Source organism: Saimiri boliviensis, chromosome 12 (genome assembly GCF_048565385.1).
Source record: "Saimiri boliviensis isolate mSaiBol1 chromosome 12, mSaiBol1.pri, whole genome shotgun sequence".
NCBI lineage: Eukaryota > Metazoa > Chordata > Mammalia > Primates > Cebidae > Saimiri > Saimiri boliviensis.
In genome coordinates this window covers 98,359,551-98,382,422 of record NC_133460.1, presented here as the reverse complement: position 1 = coordinate 98,382,422, position 22,872 = coordinate 98,359,551, and the positions used below count along the sequence as shown (strand labels likewise).

General features: G+C 35.3%; 1 protein-coding gene across 3 annotated transcripts in view; it reads right to left on the bottom strand.

Annotated features, from left to right (window-relative positions):
• Window positions 1-2,253: 2,253 nt before the first annotated feature.
• NHLRC2 (NHL repeat containing 2) overlaps window positions 2,254-22,872 on the bottom strand; it is a 62,333-nt gene continuing 41,714 nt past the window's right edge. For all 3 annotated transcript variants that reach the window (XM_003922188.4, XM_074382913.1, XM_039465368.2), the window contains exons 6-11: window positions 21,627-21,726; window positions 18,219-18,450; window positions 17,530-17,652; window positions 16,400-16,609; window positions 14,775-14,994; window positions 2,254-11,489 (exon numbers count right to left, since the gene is read on the bottom strand). In XM_003922188.4, the coding sequence (XP_003922237.3) occupies window positions 11,233-11,489; window positions 14,775-14,994; window positions 16,400-16,609; window positions 17,530-17,652; window positions 18,219-18,450; window positions 21,627-21,726 (1,142 nt within the window). In that variant the 3' untranslated portion in view covers window positions 2,254-11,232. The remainder of the gene's footprint in view (window positions 11,490-14,774; window positions 14,995-16,399; window positions 16,610-17,529; window positions 17,653-18,218; window positions 18,451-21,626; window positions 21,727-22,872) is intronic.

The window sequence follows — 22,872 nt, the reverse complement described above, 5'->3', positions numbered from 1 at the left end:
GTAATATTCGCTGTAATTACTAAGTACAAACTTCACTTCAGCCCACAACTCACTAACAATAGGCGTGCCGCTAACCAATGATGTCACTTATCTCAAAATCCATCAGTGACTGTTCACTATGTATCTGTTATGCACAGACAGCAATGTGTGTAGTTGTATTGCCTTTTTGTGTCGCAGTGACAGGGGCACATGGCATTTTACAGAACTGGAGAGTTCAAACAGGGAACTGGCCAACAGAGACAAAAAATACAGCCAAGAAATGAAAAGTTATAATACTGGAAATAAAATTTGGGCTGGTTGTGGGAATGCTGATGCTGTGCTCATTGGTAGACTCTAGGTAAGAAGCCAGAGACACTCAGTGAAAGTGAACTTAACATTTATCAACATAAATGAGGAAACGTAATGAAAAGATGATGTCCCAAAGGAAGTAATGCTGGCATAAATATCTCACATAAAAGAACTCTTAAAGATACTTTACAAGGTTGAAAGGAATTTAACAATTTGTCAAGGCATAGAAAAGATACTTGCTCTATACTGCAAATTATGAGATGCAGGCAAGCACTGTTCAAATGCTCTTGGTAAATCTTTTGACAAAAACTTGAACTCAATATTTGCAATGTTTTTAATTATGTTATACTAAATAAATACTAGCTTTACATTTTTCATTTCCCCATGCATTTAAAATTGACAGAGAGCTTTTAATACTTTCACTGTTTTTAAAGGCCATGAAACAATCATCTGCTCCTCTAATGATTATTGAGATTGCTTTGCACAGCTTCAGCTTGCAAGGTCATTTTTATGGTCATATATTATTGTGCAAAGCAAAGAGGGTTTATAGGTGTACATGTGTGCATGTGTATAGAGCTAGTTTTTAAAACTAAGATTTACATTTATTCAGAAACTTGTTTTTCACATAACATGTGAGTACAAGTAGATGTCTGATTATTTCTAATGGCTGCATTATATTCCAAGGTATGGACAGACCATTGTCTACTTTAAAAAAATTTATGTTCCTATTGAGATATTTGGGTTTTCAGTTTTTCACTATTACAATGTTGACACACTTTTGTCCACATGAAGCAAGTATTCTACTAAATCAATTTCTACAAGTGCAACTACCGGATCAGTAAGAAAAACGTTCAGCTTCACTGGTGGTCGTGGCCATGCAAATCAACACAATGACACATCATCTTATATCGAAAGGGCAAAAATTTAAGTCTGACAATATAATAAAGAGAACGTGGATCCACTGGCTGTCATGTACTTTGCCAGTGGGAGTGTAATTGGTAGAATCATTTTGGGAAATAGAAACCTACATGGGCTCTGCATTGCCCGCAGGTGGGTATGCATAACTGCGGTTCTCTCATCATTCACATTCATTTGTAAGGCCTGGACTCTCCTAGTTACCTTGTTATGGCATTTATCCTTTTTGTTTTATTAATTTTCCTGTCTCTCTTCCCAACTACAACACAAGTTTTAGAGCAGAGACCTTGTCTAATTTGTTAATCACTGGGCCTGAAATACGGCACAAAACAGGTGCTCAATAGATAGCTGAATGAATGCATTTGCATTTCTTGATTTGGTGGGACTGAACAGGTTTCATTATTTTCTCTTTTGTAAATTGCATGCTCATATTCTTTGCCAATTTTCCAAGTGGGACATCTTCCTCTGATTAGTTTATAAGAGCTCTTCAGATACTACACATAGTAATCTTATGTCTATTTTGGGTCTCAAAAATATTTTCAGTTTGCATTTCCTTTTTTCACTTCTGTTCTCTTTCATTATATAGATGCTTAAAATTTTTATGTAGTCACACATGTCAACTCTTCCAATCACTGCTTTTGGGCTTTAGGTCACTTTCAGGAATGCCATCCTCACCTCAACACTATAAACAATCTCCTTTATCTTCTTCTGGTGTTTCTATAATTTTATTTTTTGTGTTGTGTCATTAATTCCTTTCAAATTCAGTGTGCACAGTGTTAGGCAGAGATCTACTTTTTGTTCTTTTCAAACATTCCCAATGTCATTTATTGAATAGACTACTCTTTCCAATATATATTAAAAACCTCTACAGTAATTATGATTGCATGATTTGATCTTGAGGTATTTGCTTGAAGTTAAAAAAATTTTTTTTAACCTAAGAATTATGCTTTCCATTTCCCCAAAAGCTCAAATAAATCATGGCTTACAGGTTTCTAAGTAGTAGAGTTACCTTATGATATACTTAGAAAGCACATTAAAACGAAAACACAGTTTTAGAGAGAAAATATTTAATCTATTTCACGAAAAAAATGTACAAAGCTTTAGAAAAGAGGCATTAGGTTTCCATGTACAGTATAAGCACATTCTCACCTTCTTCTATGATCACTTGTATTATACTGCTCTTGACAAGTATAGAAGGTCACTGCACTCTCATTCCAAAGAATCTTCTGTTAACACATGCACTTGAAAAAGTCACTGAAAAGTACAGTCTTGAAATAAATGTAGAAATACAATGTTGTACAAAAATATATTAATCTGTTTACATGAAACACTTAAAAATGCACACCAAGTACATTCTTTTAGAACTAGATTATGTCTAGATACATCAATATATGAACTTGTAAGTTGGATTTTCACTGCATTTTTAATCACTGGAGAAAAAAATATAATCAAGCCTTTGGAATGACAGACATGAAATCAGCACAGCAGACCAGCTCTATTTTGAGAAATAAAACCACAAACTTTATCCATACAAAAGATGGGAAAGAGTTTCTAAAACTGACATATTTATGAAATTTTATAACTTGGAACTGTAATCACACAGCAAACTTTCATTTGTTCATAGTCCACATGTAAAGAAATGACAAGTGCAACATTTCTAAACTGTTTCTCAATGCACCTTAGCGGTAAGAATTCAAATGTAAAAAAAAAAAAAAAAAAAAAAAAACCTATGAAAATATAAGTAGGAAGGTATACCTCAAAATAGAAAAAATTAATTTGAACTCACTAAGGTACTGTTCCCCTCCTTTGAAAGCTATTATGAGAAATGCTAAGGGGAAAAAATACAACAAAATTGTTCTGCCGTATGTTTATAAAAACCAATTTCTCACTGAAACTTCTACAGACACTACTATTTTTTTTAGTAAGAGGGAGGCCTAAGGTGTGGAGAGGAAGTGGTAGTTTATTTTTTACAGGTATATTTTGATGATGAATATCATAGGCATGCATGAACAATATATTTCAACTCTACACAAACAAAAATGTGTATTTTGAAAAGTATAATAAATACAACAGGTAGCCCATCCTGTACGTGCTCAAAGAATGAGTATGTTTCCAGTGATACTAAGAAGAATGACTACAAATTCCAAAAACAGAAGACAGTTGCATGGCAGAGTCCTTTTAAATTTTCAGAGGAATAAATTTTAGAGGAATATCTATTTTTCCCATTAATTAGCATAATTTATCACTAATGTTTTGCCCTATTTACCTCAACACATATTTTCACGATCTTAGCACACATTAGATACAGGAGTAACAGGCCAGGAGTAGTGGATCAGGCTTGTGATCCCAGCACTTTAGGGGGACGGTAGCTTGAAGCCAGGAGTTTGATACCAATCTTGGTAACATGGCAAGACCCCATCTCTACAAAAAAATTGGCCAAGAGTAGTGGCACACACCTGTGGTCTTAGCTGCTCAGGAGGCTGAAGCAGGAGGATCTCCTGAACCCAGGAGTTCCAGGCTGCAGTGAGCTATAATCATGTCACTGCTGCACTCTAGCCTGGGTGACAGAGCAAAACTCTGTCTCTTAAAAAAAAAAAAAAAAAAAAAAAAAAAGCGTGGGTTGGGGGGGTGGGGTGGGGGAAAGGAAAATAAAACTATTTAAATTGGGCACATTTAAATCTGAGAGTTGATTTTCTCTACTTCTCAGCATCAGTTTATGAGGTCTCCTTTCATTTTATTTCAAATAGAAATGCATACATAACCAAGTATATTAAAAGCAAAAGGCAGTAAACTACGTCCACATTACTCACACTTTCAAGTTTTCAACATTGAAGAATAACTATTTGCTTAATTCTATATGACTTAAAGCCACTGGGCCTGTAAATTACTGCTTAAAGAGGAAGGAATTCATACCATGCCCTGACAGTTACAAGAATGCTTTTTGGTATAAGGCTGTTTAGTGTTCGTTTGTGCTTGTTTAGTGCTTTTCAGTATTATGGCGGCTTGTATAGGTAGGAAAGCGTGTTTGCAAATGCTTGCAATACTTTCCTTTTGGTCCTGGGGCTTTAACAAAACAAAATGTCCTTTGGTACACCTGAAAGGGACACGCCAGTGAAGAAGGGGCATACACCAAAACAACCAGGCAAACATTCCACATTAAGTGTCTAGGGTTTTCACTTTGCAACCCCAACCTTTGAAAAAAATGAAACCAAACCAACACACTCAGAAACAGGTGGGGTGCAATCAGAAAAGCCGAGTGGGGCTGTCTCCTTGTTCCACCTTACCCAGGTTCTGTGACTGAGGCAGCCTTCCGCAAGTCAGAGGCAGGCAGGCAAACCCGCAGGGCTCATATGTGAAGGGGCCACGGTTTGTTAGTCACGGAATACAAATAGGTAGATTAGTAAAGCCTCTGACTTTTAATATTATTCTTTATATTATTCGATTGCAAAGAAATGGGAGAAAAGCAAACTCTTAACTATTCAGGACAAAATAGTGACATGATTATTGTTCATACTTCATTTAAATAAACTGTGCCACAGGGAGAAGAAAAGGTAATCTTGGAGACTAACAATGAATTCTACTTCAAAAATATGACACTATTATCACTTTCTTAAGCTGATGTACATTTCCTTATGGATTTCAAAAGAGGGATTTTATAAGAAAATTAACATATTCCTTTTACTGCACCATACTACTACTTAGCACACTAAGAATGAAAAGTTTGCATTCTATGTTTAGATGATCATGAATCATAATCGTTGGTACGTAGCATTCTGCTTAATTCCTTTAAATAGTACCTAGTTCGCTGGGCACAGTGGCTCATGCCTATAATCCCAGCACTTTGGGAGGCCAAGGCAGGCAGATCACCTGAGGTCACGAGTTTGAGACCAGCATGGCCAATATGTCGAAACCCCATCTCTACTAAAACTACAAAAAATTAGCCAGGCATGATAGCAGGCACCTGTAATCCCAGCTACTCAGGAGGCTGAGGCAGAAGAATTGCTTGAACCCAGGAGGTGGAGGCTGCATTGAGATGAGATGGTGCCACTGCACTCCAGTGTGGGCAACAACAGCAAAACTCCATTTCAAAAAAAAAAAAAAAAAAAGTACCTAATGCTAGGCTGGGTGTGGTGGCTCATGTCTGTAATCCCAGCACTTTGGGAGGCCGAGGCAGGTGTATCGACTTGAAGTCAGGAGTTCCAGACCAGCCTGGCCAATATGGTAAAACCCCGTCTCTACTAAAAATATAAAAATTAGCCAGGTGTTGTGGTGGGCACCTGTGGTGGTGAGCGCCAGCTACTTGGAAAGCTGAGGCAGAAGGATCACTTGAACCTGGGAGCAGAGGTTGCAGTGAGCTGAGATTGCACCACTGCACTTCACCCCCCCAAAAAAGGGTACCTAATCTGGAATAAGTTGACCACGGTGAAAACTTTACCATAACACAGTTGTATATATTAATATTTGAGTCATGGGGAGGGGTCTACATACCAATGGCATTTTTGAAACAAGAAAGCAGAAGACTATACTTCTAGAGCTCACTTGGACTAATATTTAATACAACAAAATTTTCTTAAATATGAATAGCTTCTTAGGGTTTGAGACAGTCCTGTGTGTAAGGCTCTTTATGATAAGGTCTTAATTATCTTTCGAAGACCAACCATTAGAACTTTTGAAACAACTTTTGAAACAGCACTGCTAGAACTAACATTGGAAAGCTTTTTAATACATCTATCTGCCAAGAAAAATTCAGGATAATATCTGAAATTAAGAAAGAGTGGTACATAAAATCTTTTGACCAACAATTATAGACTGTTTCAAGGTCTGAATAAGAGTATATAATGCAAAGTTGTATAATTAAATGGATTTATTTAAATTGCACAATCATTGCTAGGACTTTTGGGGTTCTTTGGATTAAGTTACTATTAATATATAAAGTTTTGAAAGATTTACATTGTAAGAAAACCTACTTTGAGAGGCAATACAGCAGGAAGTTTATCAGCCCCCCATCCAGGCCCTGCCACTGCCTAAATGTGTGATTTGGGTTACGCTGGTGTATCTGATTATGCTTACCCTCTCTGTGTGTTTCCTCACCAATCAAACAAGGAAAAATGGTAATTCTCACATAAGGTTGTTGTGAGGAGTAAATGAGTTAATACATAAAAGCACCTATTAGAAAACGGCTGGCAAACAGTAAGAACCCAGTAAATACCTATTATTCGTATTACTTTATTTGAAGGTTTAAGAAAGTGTCCATGGAAGAACTCTTAATTTAGCAGTTTGTTCCCCTTCTGCATCTTGGAGAAGAGTTAGGAACCAGGAGACCCGGGCCTGAATAAGGGCTCCACTGCTCATTATTTCCTTGTTTGAGAGAACGGAACATCTGCTGGCACCAGATGCCACTTTAGGCATCGAGCGCTATTCTGGGAGTTTTCTGACCTTCAGATATGTTACCCCTATTCCAAAGCTATCTCCTTCTCTGTAAACTAACATCTACCTGCCTGATTGACAAGGTTATCTGAAGCTCAAATGAGGCAATATACATGAAAGCATTCTGAAGATGTGGTAAAGCCCCATCAAGTGAAACTTTTTGGTTAAGATATAAGTACTCTGGTGTGAGTTGTTGGGCACATGTTGTAGGAAATGTGGTTCAGGATGAGTATATCTGGACCCTCTCAAAGCAAGTTTATTACCCATAGTTCCAGAAAGTCTTTAAAATTTTTTTAGGCTGGACGTGGTGGCTCACACCTCTAATCCCAGCACTTTGGGAGGCCAAGGTGGGAGGATCACGCAGTCAGGAGATCAAGACCATCCTGGCTAACACAGTGAAACCCCATCTCTACTAAAAATACAAAAAATTAGCTGGACGTGGTGGCACGCGCCTGTAGCCCCAGCTACTCAGGAGGTAGAGGCAGGAGAAACGCTTGAACCTGGGAAGCAGAGGTTGCAGTGACCCGAGATGGCGCCACTGCACTCCAGCCTGGGTAACAGAGTGAGATTCCGTCTCAAAAAGAAAAAAAAAAAAATTATTAACACTATAGACATGCTTCTTTGTAACTACAATGTTGTTTACAAAATAGTTATACGCTTCATTATAAAACTGTTCTCTTCTTGAACCCAACTCTACGGAGAATATTAACATAACCAATAGTTGGTGGGAGGAAGATTTTCCTTCACAAATTGCAGTTGCAAAGAAAACATAAGGTGATTTGTTTGTGGTCACAAATGATCATTATAGTAACTAAGCCCAATAATGACCCGTTTCACTAATTACTAAGTGCTTTACACACAATATTTCATTAAATACTTCCATGAGGCAGGTATATTAGCCCCATTTTAAAAGATTAGAATCCAAGTTACTGCAAAATCCAAGCCCTTAACCACTATACTACGTTAGGCAATAAAAATACCAGAACAAAAAAGCCATAACTATTTCTACCTTCACAAAATCACATACTTAAGAGAACTGTAGATTAAAGGACTCAAAACAATGTTCTGAGCTTTGCTAATAAAAGTGACTTTAAAAAAGTTATTATATAAGTGCTTAACTTTAAATCTTTAAAGTTTATGGGTTTTCCCCCACCGTGATTTTAAAAATAAGATTGCTTACTGAAAACAAACAAACAAAAACAACTCGGCAAAGTAGAATTAAAATAAAAACATCCATTATTTCATCATTCACAAGAATCATTATTGACATTTTCCCTCTGTATATATGTTTATGTAGCTGTGAACTATAGAATTTAGGTAGATTTTGATGACTGTTGTTAAACATGATGCCAAATGGAACTATCTTACTTCTAACTGGTAGACATGTAGACATAAATAGCAAACTTTGTGCAGGCAGAAAATTATTACAATTAGAGAAATATGTATTTTCTATCTTCCTAAATTTTTCAACTATAGAAAAACAAGGAAAGAGTAATTTATCTCAGTTGTATAAGCTCAAAAGTATACTGGCCATAAGAGAATCATGAGTAATTCTTAATCTTTGTGTATGTACACACATACCTATATAAATATACACATGCTAAACTTTTTTTCAGGCTGTGTTGAGATTTATAGCTTTCTGAAGGTTTGACAATACTATAACTAATATTATCAGATCAGTTAAGAAAAAAATACTTTTCATAGTCACTGAATTTTGCCAAAGTTACACTTACAGGCGATTAAACTACAGACTCAGACTTTTCCCTTGTTAAATATTTGCTTAAGACAGAATATTCAAGATAAGCTAAACTCTTTACAGGAATCATATAAAAAATTTCTACCAATTGTGGAATAAAGAGAAGAGGAAAAAAATAGGGACAAATCAGCAGAATAATTTGGGACAAAGATTCCAGGTATTATATAAAGTATGTGTAATGCCACATTTCTGGCATTTCAATTGAGGTGACTTACACTAAAATCTGACTCTTAAACTATCATTGGACATAATAATTTATGCAACAAGAAAAGCAAAAGTTAAAAAATATGAAGAAGTCCTTAGAGAATATGAAAGGTAGACATCATGGATCAACAAGTTTTAAAAATAAACTTTCTAGTACTTCCTCCTATGTGAGAGGTTTACCCTAGTCATAAATTCTAGAAACGTATTTATATTGCATTAGTGTGATTTATTCAAAATCACATTAATCTACTACAAATAATACTTTTAACGTAAAAAACAATGCAGACTGGCAGCGGGTAAGAATAAGGATGTTCAATAAAACTGTACTTTGAGAGTCAAGAAAAGTATAAGCTAACATAAAACTGTCTAGACAGATGAAGGGGAATAGATTCTCAAAAATGCTTTTGCATTTTCAATGTACATGAAAATGTATAACAAACACTGTGTTTGTGTATTACACTGAAAAATCAATTGTTAGACACTTCTAAATTTGCAGATTAAAATTATATATACTTCTTTTAGAGTGTGAAATTGTTTACGTCCTTAAACAAAAAGTGATTGGGCCAAAACATTCTCGTCCTGTCCGACTGGAAATGAGAAACATAGTAAGTCAAATGAGATTTAAAAAATAACTAACGCCAGCCAGGCACAGTGGCTCACACCTGTAATCCCAGCACTTTGGGAGGCTGAGGCAGGCAGATCACCAGAGGCCAGGAGTTTGGAACCAGCCTGGCCAACATGGTGAAACTCTGTCTCTACTAAAAATACGAAAAGTTAGTCAGGCATGGTAACGTGTGCCTGTAATCCCAGCTACTGCGGAGGCTGAGGCAGGATAACCTCTTGAACGCAGAGGTGGAGGTTTCAGTGAGCTGAGATCACACCACTACATCTGCCTTCCTGGGCAACAGAGTCAGACTTCATCTCACAATAACAACAAAAAAAAAAAAAAAAAAAGAAAAAAAAAGAAAAAAAAAAGAAAAGAAAAAACCTAAGGCCTATTCTCCCTAAAAGAGAATGTTATACACCCTTTTATTGCAGAGCATTTCATTTTTTTGATTGCTTGTGGAGAGAAAAGGTTTATGAGGTAATTACATATGGTTTTAAAAGGGATTCCTTTTAATTTTATATCTATACTTCTCTTTAAAAATAGCTTCAGCAGATGACTAATTAAATCAATGTCATGATTTATACATCCTTACTTCAGATATTTAGCTAACCTTATGAATAAAACAAACTAATACTACATTTCAAAACAACAATCCAAAAAAAAATATTAAAAAATAAACAGTGAGGCTTTAAAAAGATTACACTTCAAATTTAGCACTGTTTTTACAAGGAAGGGAAGCATATTATGCCATATCGTCTATAAATATTTACTGAATAAACATAGTTCACCTGATGTCTTTAAAATTTTGTAAGCTGATTAAATCACAAACATGTTGAATAGGTCATAAGAAAAAATAATTAGGCTTTTAAATAGTTATAAATTATAACAGAAGAAACCTTTCAAATATCTTTTTAGGGTTAAAAAACAACAAAAATTGAAAAACAGTATTATTCTTTTCAGCCTTAATATTTTGAAGAGAATATATTAGGATATACTGTATCTATTAATAGCATGAAAATACTTCACACTGAAAATTTCACTTTGAAAACTTAAAAGTAATTTTTAAAAACATCACAATAAATGATCATTTAAATTCTGAATATGGGAACAAAAAAACCTCTAAACCTGAACTCAACAAATCTGCATGTAATGCTTACAAGTGAAATGTAAATTTCCAAAACAAGCAAGATACATAACCATCAGATTTAGCTGTCACAATAAATTATTTATCACAGATACTAAATAAGGTGTCCTGAAGTCCCTTTTTTCCTTGAAAGTCGTTATTTCTGGGGACTCATTCATTATCTGAATGTAGTCACTCAAAGACAAAATTAGAGGAGTTGGTCTGTATGCCCTTAGATATTCTATGTCCAACTTCACCTGTATAAAGTTTTAAGGCATTAAAGTGGTATGTTAGAATAACTAATTATTTATAATAAAAATAGATCAAAACTCTCCTTTAAAAATATCTCAATTGAGAAAATCACAGAAGAGAGTAAGAACTGTATTTACCACTGATGTACTCCTTAAACTTCTACAGTGATGAAAAAACTTTTTTTTTTCTGGCTTATAACAGACTTTATGCCTTGAATAGGTCGTGTTCTTATACAAATGTGGATTGGAGCTTAAGTTCTGCCTAAAGTTACTGCAAAATTTACACATTCAATTGTGCTGACTGCTATTAATAAAGGTAGAAAAAGTTAAAATATCTGGTATTATTATCAGTATTCATTGCGAATTATCTTATAGTATTCTCTACTGTAGTGTGGACTTCAGTCTTGTGCCAAATAGCAGCATAGATATCATGATTCCAATGATGATCAACGACTCAGCTAGTATTGGCCAGAGCAAAGGAATCTGTTTATAATTTTAAAAAAGGAAATAAGAAGCATAGCTTTATTTTAATATCAGTTGTTAGAAATGAGCAAAGGGCATCTTGGTATCCAGAGGCAGAAGTGAAGTTTTCTTTCATTCAATTACAGTGATAGGATGGGGACAGCAAGTGGTGGCAATGGGTTGCTAGCTAGCTGGCTGGCTAAAATACATACCTGAGCTCTACTGGAGCTATGCAACCTTGCTGGATATCAGTTATTTGTAAAGGCTGACTGAACAAAACTGCCTTCATCATGCAAGCACTGCTGTCTGCACTACAGTAATAAAGAAACACGCTGATAGATACAACGGCTTCAAGTGATAAACAATCATTAGGAATCTGTAGTGAAATTGTTGGTTGATTGGAAATGTTCTCTATATCTCCAGATGGTATCTGTCCTTGAAGAAGCCATTCATTGCCTAAAAATTAAAAAAGAAATTATTAAGACTGTATAAGACAAGTAGAAAACTGGCAATATCTTATGCAGACTAGGTTAATTCAATCAACAAATATTTATTAAAGATTTATAAGTGCCAGGCATTGTGCTCTGTGGGAAGGACATAAATATAAATAATATATACTGACCACTCATTAGAAGTTCCCAGTCTAATGATTATATCTAATTATTATAGTTCTTCCTTTGTTTGGATATTACAAAGTAAATTACACATTTATTCCTATTAAAATCAAGCTGAATATTGTAAATATGGATATAAAGCCTTAATCTCTAAAGTTAAAAATGAAACCTATTAAATTTTAGAAATAAAAATACAACATTGAGAAAATGGATCATTTTTACCAAACAGATAAAAGTCTTCAGGAATATAAAAACAACAAAATAAAAATTTATCTAGGCAATGCAAATGTATCTGCAACTCTGTAGTGACTTTCTATTTAATAATGAATTACTGAATATCTAAAAGTAATTTAAACACACACACACACACACACACACACACACACACACCCCTTATTTCTTTAGAAACTGGTACCATTGCATATCTATCGTTCGTGGGCTTAAGCAATGTAAAAACCAACAGACTCTGTATATCTCATTTTAACATGTAAAACTCTTCCTTGACATAAATATACAGATTATTATAACAAAAATTGAATAAGCCACTAACAAATTTTAAGTCCTCAAGAATTTTAATCTGTAAATGTCTTTATTCATCTGACCTTCTCTTAGAAGGAACACATGTGTCATACTGGGGAAGCACAGACACACACAGACATTCAGCCTAAGAGGATGGCAGCCTTTAAGAGCCAGCATTTGAGAAATATATGAAATGCTTTCCTGCCATGTAAATGGAGAACACTGAACATCTGGTTTTAATGACTAATCAATGACTCAGGGGATCTGTACAAAAACTGGACCATCCACTGAGTGTGATTAAATGCTGTCTACTTTTCACCTTTTCTGTCTCTTTCTTTTGTTCTCAGGATGAGTCAGGTAACTCAGAGTACCTCCTTTATCAGTCCTCTTGATGTCTCTTTTAGTTTATTGCTTTAGGTTATTGAAAAATCAAATTTGAGAAAAATATGTCAAATAAGAGTAAGAAGGTGAAAAATAAGAATCTAGAGAGATAACTACAAAACTTTTATGCTGAAGCTTTTAAACAATTCTTTTAAAATTTTCCTCAAAATTCTTTGTCTTTCTTTGCTTATTCCTGGACTGGAGAGTATCTTTTATCTAATGTATGATTTTGCTAGAGAGATCAGTAGAGAATTTCTTATATTTTAAATCAAACAAAGAAAACAATACTGAGCTATTTTAATGTCCAAATCTAGAAATAAAACAGAAAACGTTTCTTTATTTTTTACATATATCACACACACAATCTGTGAAGTTACAATACATGTGGTATTTTTATGCTGTCTTTTTTTTTTTTTTGGCTTAAAACTTGCATATGGTCTAAATTCCTTAAGATTATACAGACCAAAATTCGGCTAAAAGTAAATGTTTGTTTATAAATCACAAGTCAAAAAAGAAAACGTCCTTTAAACGTAAGTGTACAAATGTACTCTGTAATATTCAAAAACTTCAAATTATGAGTATTATTGCCTGAAAATTATCTGCTTCTATGTAATAAAAATGCAGCCAATATCTTGGACAAATGATAAAACAGCTAAGTATTTTCTCTAGACTACCTCATTTGAATACTACCTGTATTTTATATCCCAATGATTCAATATTAATTAGTGTGTCTGATAATACAGAGGTAAGCATGTTAATTTGTCAATATGCTATTTTAAAAATCAATACATAGCTCCTACAATGACACCATTTAATACACTGCTCTTACAGTAACACTGAGAAAAAATAAATTAACGATCTCCAACTGATGCAATACTTCCAGACCTAAACTGGCACAAACCTACAGAAGGCAATGGACTGGCCAGGGTTTGAGTATTCTTCTGTCTATAAAGTAAGTTCCAAAGGTCCTAGTAATACATGGTCAGCCTTCTCCCTTGTGGGGAGTGACAAGGAGATGGTTTCTCTACAGACTCAATCACCCTAGAACCAGCCTCCCAAACACTAACCAGCAGTTCCTCCCAGCTAGTCTACCAAGATATTGTTCTCCTCTTGGTTTAGATACTACGTTGATTATTATAATTCCAGGTCAGTAGCTGCTGCCCTGAGAAAGCTGAAGGTAAGAAGGTGTGAATTACCCAGGATCTGGGTAATGTACAAAAGAAAAGTGTGTGAGAGGGTATGAAGGAGGAGGAGTAGGGGAGGAAATGGAAAATTGAATGAGAAAGTGAAAGAGCGTGGGAGACCAGGACAGAGGAACCTCATTAGAGACAAGTTGTAATTCAGAAGTTCTGAACCACTAAAATTTCACTTTAAAATTTTTGTTCACCAAGTTACAGAAGTTGGAAAGTACTACTGCAAGGCAAGCAGTATACTAATTCCTTACCATAGATTAATGAAATAAGGAGCTGGTTCACACTGTGATTCACACACAGAAGAAAGGAAGGAATGTGTAACAGTGAATGAAAGGAAGAGTTACAGAAAAAGATGTTAAATAAAGAGGTTCCACTGCATTTCTCTATTTCAGACTTTTTTTTTTTTCTTTTTGAGATGGAGTCTCACTCTTGTCACCTAGGCTGGAGTGCAATGGCATGACGTTGGCTCACTGCAACCTCCGCCTCCCAGGGTTCAAGTGATTCTCGTGCTTTGCGCCTGGGATTACAGGCGCCCACCACCACACCCGGCTAATTTTTTGTATTTTTAGAGAGACAGGGTTTCACCATGTTGGTCAGGCTGGTCTCGAACTCCTGACCTCAGTTGATCCACCCACCTCAGCCTCCCAAAGTGCTGGAATTACAGGTGTGAGCCACTACAGCCAGCCTCTATTTCAGACTTTATAAATCTAAGATTCTTTTTGGAACAAGAATAGAATGAAAAACAGAATCAGAATAAGGGATGAGGTATAGGAAATCCCGTAATCTAAGAAATCATGCTAACAACTGACTTGTAACTTTTAGGGAGTTATACTATTCTTTAATAAAAGGGAGGAAAGACTCTTGAAGACTAAAGCAAACTGCCAATGTGGGGTTGGATCTGGATTCATGTGTTCATATTAACCGCTTCAAATCTTGCCCATACAGAGTGAAAATATCACCTAACAAATGAAAAATTACTAGATTAAACATCAAGAATGTATGATGTATTAGTATTTGCAAGCTTATACTCATACCTTCAGCTGTTAGAAACCAGCAACTGGGTACTCCTTCAGTTAGCTTTGATCCTGACGGGAGGTCTAATCTGAGTTTGAACTGAAGAGTTTGGCCAGCACACGCAGTCACGGGGGAAAGTCCAATGTTTGGAGCAGATTTAGGTAATTTGGGTAATGTCTTCTGTTTTTCTACTAGAAATGGGCCATCTACCACAACATTTTCGGACCTGAAGATGGGAAGCTAGGAAATAAGAAAGTCTGTTATTAAAACGTAAGAACTTTATAGTAATTACAGAATGAGCATACTTTAAGACTTTAGTAGAATAATGAAATTCTGTATCAATGAAACTAATTTCCATTCTAGGTTGAATTAGAATGTGTTAGTTAGATACCCTCAAGATTATTTTTGTAGATACAGAAAAAGTTTATCTTAGCAAAGACAACAACAACAAAATCCAACACTTATGAATGAGGCAGAATTAAAGTAATCATCCAGTTTATAGATAGCAGGAAATTAAAGGAAAAGCTTATAAATTTAAACACAGATCTACATTCTCTTATAATTTTCATTGCCAACTATAAGAAGATGTTATTCATCTTATATCAGAGATCTGTGTGAAGAGAAATGACACTTACATTGCAATAGTAATTTGTGTAATCTGTTTTTTGTGGTTTTTTTGGTTTTGTTTTTTTTTCCTTTGAGACAGAGTTTCGCTCTTGTTGCCCAAGCTGGAGTGCAATGGTGTGATCTTGGCTCACTGCAACCTCCGCCTCCCAGGTTTAAGCGATTCTCTTGCCCGAGCCTCCCAAGTAGCTGGGACTACAGGCACACACCACCACGCCTGGCCAATTTTGTGTATTTTTAGTAGAATTGGGGTTTGACCATGTAACCAGGCTGGTATGAACTCCTGACATGACCTCAGGCCCACCTTGGCCTCCCAAAGTGCTGGAATTATAGGCATGAGCCACCATGCCCAGCCCTGTGTTTTTAATTTTAGAAATATACTGTGCAAATTACCAGACTTTCAGGAAAAAACTGTTATATTTTTTTCAGGTAAATGTCATACATCAAGAGTTAGTTTATAATAGATATTTCTCCTTGAAAATTCTATAACAAACCATGTTCATATCTTTAAAAATTCACTACAACTCACTGAAGTTTCTCCCACAATCTTATTTTCAATGTCTTGAGAAATGTGGTTTCTAAAGCTTTTGTTAGAAGATATTTTATAATGGACTCATCATAAGGAAACAAAGATTACACGTCAATCTAAAGATCACTGAAAAAATAGAAAAGCTAAATAACCTAACCCACAGAGCAGGTGTATGTAGCATGTGTCAGTATGCCTGTACACTTAAAAACAGATCTGAGTCCTCTCCTTTTTTTTTTCTTGGAGGTTCATCAGATTCTCTCCAATTTCCAGTATTTTTCTCAAACTCTCAGCACAGATGGAACTTTTATTTTAAGATTAGGAGGATATCCTTAAAGCAGTCCTGCTGGTTTCTTTGTCAAAAAACACAACAGAAGCATCCACGTACTACTCTCCTGGAGATGGCCTAACCAAAAATGCCTCTGTCAGTGCTGTGAGGATCTAAGTATCATTCTTAAAATGACATCCTTTAACTTATATTCTAAAATTACTTACCACAGATACCATTTTTGTTTCTAAATCCATCACTTTAATTTGATGATTATTGGTGTCTGCTACATACAGTAATTGTCCATTCTCTCCAATACACAAGCCTCCTGGTTCATTAAAAGTTGACTCGGTAAAACTGGAACTGGTAACATTATTTGTGTCTCCAGTTCCTGCTAATGTTGTACAGTTTTTTGTTTTTGGATCCACAACTTTAATCTAAAAAAGGAAGAACAAAAATTTATGTATCTGAAGATCAATCTCATGTTTGTAGTATGGAAGGATATAGTATCAAGCAAGCTAGATAATTTCTGATTGCCATTTATATTCTCAAGAAATCTCACAAAAGGAACAGGTATTTCCATATTTTCTTGAAAAGCCAAACGTTCAAATTACAGTCTAAGGGGAGATATTCTATTCTAAGAACTAAAAACTATATAAAATTCCTATCTACATCTTGCCTTCTGGAAGCAATTTTTGATGAAATTATTTCTGGAATTCAAAAAAGTTTTTTAATTGAACTGTTTTTCTTCAAAATGGGACACACTTTCGAAACTGAACTGACTCTGTCTTCTTAAGCATCTAGCATTAGAAGATTTGCTACTTTTGTTAAACTTAATGATTGCCAGTATGGCTCAATTATATTAAATTTATGGTCTCACATCATGAAGTACTGTATGAATATTTATTATCCACTGATTTCTGTAAAAATGCAATAAAACAATTTAACAGACAAAAATGGAAGTGCTGCTAAAAACAAAATTATTGACTAACAGGCATTATAACTATGCAATATCTCAAAAGCGTTCATTTGTGAATTGACATATTAATTTCCCTGTGACTTGCCTTATCCTGATATACTGAATATGTTACTAAGCAGCTTTGATGGGCTGCAATTCACAGCTGTTGGCCATTGCCACTGGAACTGGTTTAGTGCTTTTCCTAGTTCAGAATACCATCACAACCTCGTGGCAAAGAAAGGACCAAGAAAAGAGCAGAACAAGCTGGGATATAGTTGTCAAAGACTGTTACTCCTTTCTGTATTTTAGAGTGGCACTTGTAGGAGGCTCACAGATCTTTCAGCATTTTAAATGCCACACACAAAAAGCAAGATATTATATAATTCTGTCACGACTCACCTTGTGATTGTAGGAGTCTGCCACATAAAGTAAATTTCTTTTCTTGTCCCACGTTACTCCAAGGGGGTGTTGAAGCTTTGCATTGATTCCTACTCCATCAACGTCACCAAAAGCAAATAAATTCTTTAATTTTTTAAAAGGAAAGAAACAGCAGTTATTATAATTTTTACAGTATTTTGTTAGGATACAAAGTGAAAATTCAGATAGTTATAAATGATATTCAAGTTAAAAGGGAAAATGCTGATTTTAATATAAATAGGATTGGATACTTGATTCAGACTAGAAAAAAATGACAGAACTTTGAACCTGTATTAATCTGTGGTGCTTAGTAGTTTTACTCACAATAATACACCTGGTCAGGAACAGGTCAAATCCACTAGTCTGGTGCTCTTTCCACCCCACTGCCCAATATGTTATTTACATTTTTTTCTTTTCTCCAATAATCAATACTTCATCTTTTCTTTCTCCCTGAAACCTTAACATTTATGCATCATAGAGTCAGTTTACTTCTCTTAGACGGTGTGTTCCTCATGTTGCTTTATATTCACATTTCCTTTGGTTTGACTTTCATTTTAATTCACAGATAGGTCAAGGATAATCTATCTTAAATCTTATTAACTTTCTGTAATTCACAAAATTGACAGCTTGCTCAGTGTCTGAGGGCACTGGGCAAGAGTGACTGTCATTACCATGGGGTCTCTTTCTCCTCCCACGAGGTGCTTCACTGCTCCATCTTTCAGCGAAATGGTTCTCACTGTACTGCTCTCACTATCTGCTACAAACAGGCAGCTCCAGGGATCTTCAGAGGCCAGGGAAAGGCCTGAAGGTTGAGCAAAAGCTGCCTTGTGAGGATAGGCATTGTTTCGATTCTCTTCATTTCCACTTCCAGCAAACCTAAGGCAGGTTCCTTTTGTTAACTCACTGAAAAAGACAAGTTCATAGGTGGGGTCAACATGTGGTATATTGTGTTCACATTAGTTACTAAATAAATAAACTTAAACGATCGAATCAACAGTGATAAGCCTTGTAAAAAAACAAACTGGTGATCTTGGCCTAGTTAAATTGTTCAAGTCAGCTTTTACTGTCATTTTGCCAATCATCAACTGATTTACCCATTGTGTGGGAAACTTTTTACTTTACTTTGACATACACAAAACTGAAATCACTTTCAAAGGTCAAACAAGAAATTCCTGACAGAGAATAATAAGATAAAAATAATGATCAGACTATTGATGAGACAGACTGTTTTTACCACTCTAAGTTCTTAACTTCTTAGTTTCATGCAATATTAGGTTCTGAAAGAGAACTAAAAAGATTATCTAGCTCTTGATAGTTTCAAGCTTCAGTTTTCATTGAAAGTGTTTTGTGTTCTTGTATATAAACAGAGACTAGCAAAAGGAATTAATGAACAGTTTTTGATAGCCAGGTCAGACATTACTATTATAAGAAAAATCATAAAAATGTAAATAATTATCTTACAATTACATGGTATAATTATGTACAATTGAATCAATTTTAGAAATCAATTTCTTATATACATTAGGGAAATTTCTATTTAAAGAACTATTGCAGTGATTCCTTTTATAAGGCAGAGAAAGTTTTAGACCCTGGTTTCTAAGTTTATGACACAGGGATTGTAAGGAAGACATGATAGAGTTTTGTGCTCAGGGAAGGGAAGCAGCTGACTTATGACACAAAATAAGAGTCTGTGTAAATCATTTCTGAATATGGTACAACACACAAAAGTCTGAACTAACGATCACTTTCTGGCTGATATGTTCCCATGATAAGTTAGGTAGGGAGCAGGGGACAGAGGCAAAGGGATTTAGGATGCATAAAATATGGCCACTTATTCAAGAAACATATAAACATAAACTAGCCAGTAAAATACATGTAATAAGTAATATGCAAAACAAATTAATTGAAAGGAGTCTACAAGTAGTCTTACTACTTTAAAAACGACTCATTAATTAAATAAAGGAAAGAGTGGGGAGAAACAGTAACTTTTAAAATGCTATCATTACTACCTGAAGATTAGTAATAAAGATAATACATCTTTAAAATTAAAATACAGGTCAACATGATCCTAGTGCCAATTTCCTGTTACGAAGGAGAGTGACAACCGGACTTATGAGGAAATGTAGGCAGCTCTTGACCATCTATGTCTAAAACAGCCATCACCATCACCCAGAACAGCATATTCTGGCAACTTCTGTTCCTTCTGTTTGCTGTTTGCAGTTACGCTTCATCTAAAATCTTATTGGTAACCTTACTGTTCAGGCTACTATCATTTCTTGCTTGGATAACAGCAATAGGCTCCTCAATGGTATCTCTGTCTCTAGTCTTGTTCCACTCTGAGTACTGCCAGTGTTCTTTCAAAAACACAAATCTAATCCTGTCACTTCCCAGCTTAAACCTTTCTAAAAAGGCTTGTAGAATATCCAAATCCCTTAAAAGTACTCACAAGGCACGGTGTGATCTGGCTTCTACTGACATCACTAGTGCCAACTCTTGCCTGGAAAACTTCCCACTGTCCCCTCTAACTTCTACTACTCTATCAGGTGTCTGTTTAGTTACCTCTTCCAAGAAGCCCTCCTTGACAACTCAAATCTTATTGATGTTGGGTCCTCCTCTTACTTATACAGGGAACAATTACAATTTGCAGTGCTTCCTTTTGCATAAACTAATTTTTAATTTTTTTTGCTGATCTGATTTTTCCTAAGTCCACTGATGATAGCAACCACACCTTTTCATTTTATCCTTAACATAGTGAGCATATTATTTCATCCCTGTTGCCTAGCACATAGTAGGTTTCATAAATATTTGCTAGATAAATGATTAAATGTCTTAACACATTATATAAATGTGTCCAAAGCAACATGCACAAACATACACACTATTTGGAATATCTGCTATTTTGAAATATCTATACAAATGCTGCTTTCTATTAATAAAGGTAACTTGAAATGATCATTTTCTACAGCTATTTGACAGCCTTTCTGGTTAATGGCTTTTACTCATTTATTCTCAAACCCTTACTGGGCTCCTCTTAGGTACCAAATACTGTGATAGATACAATGGATATAAAAATGAACGGGAGAGGGTCCCTTCCTCTATGAGACGGTTTAGTAGAAGGAAGGAAATGGCTAAAAAGAACAATCAAAAAAGAAGAGGGAGAAAGGGGACGGGGCAGTGAGGCAGCGCAGGAAAACTTAGTGCAGTGATGTAACTATATACTAGGTACGGTACGGTGAGGTCACAGAGACGAGTATGGCCAGCTGTGTCTGGAGTTCAGGGGGAAGAGGAAAGGCTCCAAGGAAAAAATATGAGAAGCTTTACAGACACAACCCTTTCATCCTTATATCCTCTTGACAGCAAAGCTACCTATGTTTACTGTACATGTTAGGCACTATACCAAGCTCTTCACATATATTATTAATTCTCAAAGCAAGGCTACGAGCTAATATAAATAAGGAAACTGAGGCTTTGAAAGTTAAAGTGGCTCTCCTAAACTCATACAGATAATAAATGGCAGAGCCAGGATTCAATCTCAAGCCTGACTACAAAAAGTGGGTTATTAAGCACTCTGCTATGTGGTATTCAACTATTTGAATGAATGGTTAGCGACAGTTCAGCTATATCTTAAAAGATAAGGGCCCACCGAATATTCTTAGCTCTCCTTCTGGACATTAAAAAGAATGGTTCTTTGCAGGTTTCCTGAAGTGAAGTGTGGCCATGAGACTTACTCCGGCTGATAAAATGTAAGTAGAAGCGATGTGTGTCACTTCTGAGTAGAAATTTTAAGACTCAGTGAGTGACTTACCACCTCTTTCTCTCTTACTGTGCCAGGATGACTGGCAAAGCTCCCGACCGTGGCTATTTCATCAGCCTGGGTGGCAGAGTAGTACTCCCCAATGAACCCATGCGAGTAAGCAAGAAACATACCTCGTTTTAAGCCACTGAGAATCTGCGTTGTATGCTATGGCAGTTTAACCTAACACATCCTGACTGGTACAGTGAGGATGGTGACTTTGAAAAAAGAAATTCTATGAATGCCAAGCAGTACAGTCTACTCGAAGAAAGAGGCTGTCACTTACTTTTTCTTAGGCAGTTTCCCAGAATCCAGTAGGAGTGCCCATATCTGATGAGTCCCTGCCATGGCTATCCACAGAATGTCATCTCTTTGGACTTCTGAACCTTTATAAAAATAAATCATAATTATTATATACGTATTTGGTTAATACAAACACTCCAATGGTTTTAAAATGTTCATTTATGGAAGATAACAATATGCTTATGAATCACCTGACAAATAAAAATATTTGCAATGTTTCAAGTTATCTTTAAAAATCTTGTTTTCTTGTGAAAGGTTTACTTTTTAAGATTTCCCATTTTACCGGCAACAATTTCACAGGAATCTAAAGTATTTTTACTGGCAATACGTCCTCTGCATCTCTGCATCTGAACTCTGCCTCAGCAGTTTGTTAATTTTACAGTAGGCATTAACAATATTTTTAAACATTTGATTTCTTATTTTACATGATACAAACTATACTAAAAGTGATACTGGCATGCACATATTTTGGGGACTGTCTCTGCTTAATCACCTTAAACTAGATCAAAAGCTTTCCACAATTAATTTTTAGCATACCATAATGTTTCAGTTATTCTAGAGCCATAACTTGGGACTACTAAAATGAACAGGAAATCTAAGCTAATAAAATGTTGTTATTTTAGATTATACTAACATTCAAATAAAAGGTTCAAAGCATGTGACGCACTTAGAGTAATGCTTGGAGGTAACATCACTCAAATGTTAGCCACAATCATTATTTAGTGAATCTGGACCTTAATTTTATAGTATTTGTACTAGAAAAATATAAATACATTTACAAACTGAACAGCCCTTCAACAGACACCAAAGAGGGTAAAAAGTATAACACAATCTCTTCCACTTAAGAAGGTTGTTAATTTTACAGTGAGTATTAACAATGCACATATTATCAACAGGTATTTGGTACCTAAGAAAGCACTCAGTTTATAATTGCTTAGTTATATTAAATCTACCATAAATCTAAGACAATAAACTTTTTAGTATTAAACAATGAAAATGATTGAGTCTTATGTTCCTGCATAGTCAATGGTATCATCAACTATGGAAATGACCAAACAAAACAAAGTTTAGTAGATAATAGAAACAAAAACATAGAAAGCTCACAAAAATGAATAATCTTATTCATTCTAACTTATTTTGGAATGTCTTCCATTCACGGCATTTCAAAGCCTTTATTGGTTTAAATATTTTTAAAATGCTACATGAAAAAATGTAAATGATTGTTTTCA